General features: G+C 43.0%; 1 protein-coding gene across 1 annotated transcript in view; it reads right to left on the bottom strand.

The window, feature by feature from the left end:
- The window catches only part of GUCA1A (guanylate cyclase activator 1A), a 20,544-nt gene extending 17,814 nt beyond the window's left edge, over window positions 1–2,730 (bottom strand). Inside the window, exon 1 of the mRNA XM_015410642.1 lies at window positions 2,533–2,730. Within this exon, the coding sequence (XP_015266128.1) occupies window positions 2,533–2,730 (198 nt within the window). The remainder of the gene's footprint in view (window positions 1–2,532) is intronic.
- Window positions 2,731–5,907: the final 3,177 nt, after the last annotated feature.

Here is a 5,907-nt window from a genome sequence, read left to right as displayed (position 1 = left end):
ACATGCATGTCACTGAGGATCCCCCACTTGTATCCCATAAATGCTTCAGCCTTAATCCAAATACCCTGCCTGTAGTTGTTATTTACCAAAAAATACTTGAGGGTCCAAGACCCCTTTATGGGTCTCCCACTGTCCTGACTAGCTTTGCCCTAAACCTTATTGATGTGTGATAAATTTAAGCAAATACTGATTTTTTTTCCTGTTTCAATCAATGGGCCATAAAAGTGATAATATTGTCTGGATCACACTCACTGTGCCTTTATTGTAAATATTGGAAGACAGATGATACTCCTGCCCAGTCTGCATTGTTTTGTGGGAAAACTAATCTTCCTTGCATGCCATGGCATAGTAGGATATATTACATTTATTTCCAATTCACCTATTAAAAGCTTATTGTATGGGTGACATTCACTCTATCGATTTTTGCCTCACAATAGGACATTCACTCTATCGATTTTTGCCTCACATGAATCCCATGTAAGCCTACTTCAGGTACTTAAGGGGAAGAGGACATGGCAGTAAGTGAAAGCTTTCTGTTGTGCCTAGGTCTTGAAAACAAAATAGCTAAAACAATAGTTTTGTTACACTGAATATGCCTACTACATCCTTTATACCAGGGGTTCCCAGTGTGGCACTCATGGGTGTCATGGTGTAATTTCAGTATTAGCCTGACCTCTTGCTGTCAAACCCCTGGTCCCCTCCTCAGTTTCTGGACATGAAATAACATTGAAAATACCCAGTTGACCTACAGACCCTGTGGTACAGAACTCACCATATCACTATGTAATGAGGTCTAATATGAAGTCCAAATCCATGTGAAATCCAAATGTACTCCCCACATTTGTAATTAGCCTTCATTTCTCTGGCTTAGTTTTTGATTTCATCTCTCTCCTTTTGCCTCCACTGAAAGATCCTTTCTTAGAGGTGATATATTAAAACCAGAAACTCCTTTGAGTGCCCTCGAAAGGATTTTGCAATGGCCAGTTTGTTTTGTACAGAAGCAAAGATGTCTCAACCACAAAGCTGTCACAAGGATATAGCCGGCACCGCTTCTTTAATGGCAGTACACTAGATTCCATATTTATACTCTCGTTATCTGGCAGCAGGATCTGACCCAAGGATCTTACGCCTACAAAATAATCCTTATATGTTCTTTTGTCCTGAAAGCTTCATAATAAGGCCTGAACCTGTCCACCACCACTTTTCTTTCCGTGTTATGATCTTGTAACTATTCTGTGATGTTAAATGCAGACAGGAAATAGGAATAACAGCAAGATTGTCAACATTACAACCAAAAGAAAATACTCTTAACAAAAAAAAAGGGCTCAGGCATAGATAGGGCTACTGAGAGCCATTACAGACCCACAGATAAAAACACTGCCTGTCCCCAGTGCCCTTTCCTCGGTGGGCCTGCTCAACCATGGCCAGTAGATTTTCTTTTTACACTTTTTCTTTCTTTCTTTCTTTGTTACAAAGACATTAAAAGCAGATCAGGCCCCAACACAAGCCTCATAATATAGTAAAAGCTGCATATGTCCAAGAGAAAACAACAGTGACCCAATGTGTTTTGACCCAATTTGGACTTTTTCAGGAGGTAACCGGTGGGGGGAACTAGATGACCCTGGAGGTCCCTTCCAACTCTATGATTCTATTGTACAAGGAGGGTCCCATTACAATCAAAAGACAATACACAAATAAATACAGGACTAAAACAGGAGTGTTGTTAAGGAAGAAAATAATAATATTTCAATAATAGTTTTTACACTTCAAGGAGTGTTGCATGATAAGAATATTCTTGCAGAGCACCTTGCAGAGCACCAGCTGTAATACTTTGTTTAATAATAGTTTCAGTACAAGCAGATGTTTTTATTTGTTTTTTGTTTTGGTTATGCTGGAACACTTTGTTTTTCCCATTGTCCTTTAATATTTCAAAATACCAAATACAAATTTTTTTATATATGAGAGGAGATAAAAACACTGGCTTCTTGTTTTGCTTTAGTATTTTGCAAATGAATGTGATTCATGGTAATATAGAAGATCTTTTAAAAGTTAATAGAAATAATTAGAAACAATGGAATACAGAATGAAAACAAAAGAAACAAAATTAAAAAGAACTACAGCAAAGAAACTTTTCTTTTGCAGAAATGTGGTATATTGTACTGTTCTAGAGCTCATTCTGTGAAGCTCATGGACTGGTGAGGTAATTCTTTGCACTATCATTCTAAGCCAACAGTAAGCTTAAATCACTGAACCATTCTGATGACATTTTTTAAAAGAGTCCCTTTGCATTTACACCATAAGGAGTCGTTTACCACAGAAAAAGACAAACAGGCAGACCGAGAGATCAGCTGCTTTGTCACTCAGCTGGAAAAGACTGAAATCCAGTGCTGGCAAAATGCTACCCATTCAATCATGTTTGTAGCCATTTTTCACAAACGATTGGTTATACATATACAAAGGAGAAAATATGTGGATTATGTATGTTAAATGCATACCTATAGATATCTGTTTTCAAAAAGATTGAATACTTACCTTGTTAAAGTCAAATGTCTCAAACATTTGTTCAATGTACTGATTTGATGATGGGCTCAGGTTTTTCAAGCCAAAAAACTGTTTGAATTCATGTAGGGTAAGCTGGCCTGAGGGACACTCTGTCATGAACTTCTTGTACCACTGGTGGCACTCGGTAGCACTCAGTTCCTCCACGGCCTTTCCATCCATGTTCCCCATTTTAAAGCAAAAAAAGATGGGCACGTATGTGAAGAACTGTGGATGTCTTCTAGAAGTGGTCCCTTTTTGAATTTCAAATGTGCGTGGTATGAATTGTACAGCAACAACGCGGTAAATCTCCTAAGAGTAAAGTTAGTTAAATATCATGAATGCCTGGGAGATGAAAAAGGCTTCCTTCCTGAGAAAATTTCACACTATCTGAAGGAGTTTTAAAATTGCAAAAGTCTCTTCAAAGACACTCCTGACATTTAAGTAAGCCACTAAATCCTCCATCAGCCAATGAGAGAAGAGCCTTGTGATGGTATCCTAAAAGGGACATGAAGAGTTCAGAACAAAAATAGAAAGGCGGTAAAATGGGGGAGAGTCTTGCAGATTATGGTCCCAGCAGGAGATTAAAATGGCAGGATTTAATTGAAGACAGCATAAGCTTCTAATCCACTGCACTTTTGTTAGCCTGTGTGAAAGGCCTAACAGGACACATGATGGCAAAATACTTTTACTGTGTTTTGATTGTTTGCTATAATATCGTTATGGAATGGTGAAGTAGGGTGAGACCAAACACCTGTCTAGCTGAAGATGCAGCTGTGAAGGACTACCCACCAATCATGTCTCACAGTTCATCCATCACAATTTGCACCATACTATTTAGGGTTGCCAGCAGTGGGTTGGAAAATACCTGGAGATTTTGGGGGTGGAGCCTGGGGAAGGTGGGGTTTGGGGAGAGGAGGGACCTTAGCAGGGTATAATTCAGTAGACTCCACCACCCGAAGCAGCCATTTTCTCCAGGGGAACTGATCTTGGTCATCTAGGGATCAACTGGAATAGCAGGTCTCCAGGTGCCAACTGGCGGTTGGCAGCCCTAATACTGTTCCTTAGACAGAGATCAGGCATACTGCATAAGAATCCCAGAAGAACAGTAACTGCAGATGACTCAAGAAAGCAAAAACTTAAAAGCAAAACATTACAAGACAAGATTTAAAAAGTATGGAGAAAGGATTTCTAAAAAGGATCGTGGGCCTTTCAGACTGAAGGCAAGGCATCCTGCTTTTAGCCACAAATGACCATTTTGCTTTTTTTGTTTTGTTTGAATAACTGTGAACAATAGCATGTTTTAAGTTAAGAAAAGAACATATAGCAAAAAAGGCTGTCCAGTATTGGATGTGCTTGTGACAGATGGTCTTTTACAGTTAGCAGCAGTGTTCCCTCTAAGCTGACTTAGTGTGAGCTAGCTCACAGTCTTTTAGCCTCTGGCTCACAGATTTTTGTCTTAGCTCAGGAAGGATGGCTCCAGTGCAAACTGATTTATGCAGTAGCCAAATCGTTTGCTCACAACTTTAATGCCAGTCACTCACAAAGTAGGATTTTTGCTCGCAAGACTCCACGGCTTAGAGGGAACATTGGTGAGCAGGTCCTGTTATTCCTCCTCTTCTCTAGACCAAAGTGTGTAATAATAGTTCAGTATGTTTTGCAATTGTTACAACCCCAAGTTACCAAAGCATGTGAATTTAGCAAGCACCAGAAGACCCCAAAAAGTGACATATCATCACTGAAATAAGCAGATCTCCCTTATAAATAAAAGCCGAATGGTGGTGGCACTTCTCTAGAACATTCCACATGCTCCAAAATCAGTTCGCTCTCTGATCTGTCATTCAGAGGGTCTCCCTATCCACTGGCTGCTTTGCCTGAGTCCTGCCTCCAACATTCTAAACAGTTTGCTCTTCCTCTCCCCCCCCCCCACAGCCAGTCAGAACACAGAGGATTCTCAACCTGTAAGAGGCTTTGGACTCCTTCAGAATTTGGATACAGGTTGATGGGCACAACCAGGGCTATTTTTGGGCAGGAATGCACAGGAACAGAGTTCCGGCTGGCTTCAGAGTTGGCCACGCCCACTACAGCCAAAACCTCTGCGTGCGTGGCTACAGAGGGAAGGCCTGGAGAGTGACCCCCACCAGTGACTCTAGGATGGGTGGGCCAGGGGGGCCTCTGGAAGGATCAGGGAGGCATTTAAATGCCTCCCCGTGCCGTCCCCGGCCTGTCCAAGGGCCGGTTTGCTCGGGCTCCCTGCAACCGTGGGGAGCCCCAGTAAGCCAAGGGCTGGTTTGCCTTGGCTCCCCACAGCCGCAGGGCAACCAGGCAAACCAAGGGAAGACATGGGGGTGTGGCCCAATATGCTAATAAGCTGTGCTGTCAGGGGTGTGGCCTATATGCTAATATGTTTCTGCTGTTGGGTGTGGCCTATTATGCTAATGAGTTCCTGATGGGCTTTTTCTACAAAAAAAGCCCTGTGCGATTTGATTGGCTTTTGCTGGAGATCACTCAGAATTACAACTGCTTTCCAGACGGCAGAGATCAGTTCCCCTGGAGAAAATGGTGGGCTCTGTATCCTTATATGCTGCTGAGGTGGCCCCCTATGACAGCCAATGTGACGTAGCAGTCAGGGCTTCAGAGCACGGGAGAGGCTGCAGGTGTGTGGGGGGTGGAAAGGTGAAGAGTGACGGGGAAATTAAGGTAGCTTGATGATTGGCTGGGAAGGAGATAGGGTTGCCAACTCCAGGTGGGAAATTCCTGGAGATGTGAGGGATGGAGCCTGGAGAGGGTGAGGTTTCAGGAGGCGTGGGACCTCAGACAGGTACAAAGCCATAGACTCCATCCTCCAAACCAACTATTCCCTTCTGTGGAACCATTGTTGCCAATCTCCAGGTGAGGGCTGGAGATCACTCAAAATTACAACTGTTCTTTAGGTAGCAGAGATCAGTTCCTCTGGAGAAAATGGTGGACTCAGTGTCATTATACCCTGCTGAGGTCGCCACAGCAAATTGACCCTGAGTGTCCAAGACTGGGGCACCCGCCCAGAGCCTCTTTCTAGAGCTCGTTGTATTTATTTCCACAACGGGCCTTTTTCCTAGTGTTAAAATATTACTATCCCTCCTTATCCTGCCATTGTCTCCAGTTCCTGTTTTTAGTCTTTAACAGATTCCTGAGAGCTTTTGCCTCCCCCTTTCATACCAAGAACTGTGATTCTCCAACCATTTCTTCAGGTAGGTTGTAGGGATGCCAGCCTCCAGGTGGGACTTGGGGAGCCCCTGGAACTACAGCTCATCTCCAGACTACAGAGATCAGTCCCCCTGGAGAAAATGGAGGCTCTGGAGGGTGGGCTCTGTGGTACTGTACCACACT

The sequence above is a fragment of the Gekko japonicus genome, unplaced genomic scaffold (assembly GCF_001447785.1).
Source record: "Gekko japonicus isolate JY-2015 unplaced genomic scaffold, Gekko_japonicus_V1.1 scaffold4355, whole genome shotgun sequence".
In the NCBI taxonomy this organism is placed as follows: Eukaryota; Metazoa; Chordata; class Lepidosauria; order Squamata; family Gekkonidae; genus Gekko; species Gekko japonicus.
This window is presented reverse-complemented; position numbering and strand designations above follow the sequence as displayed.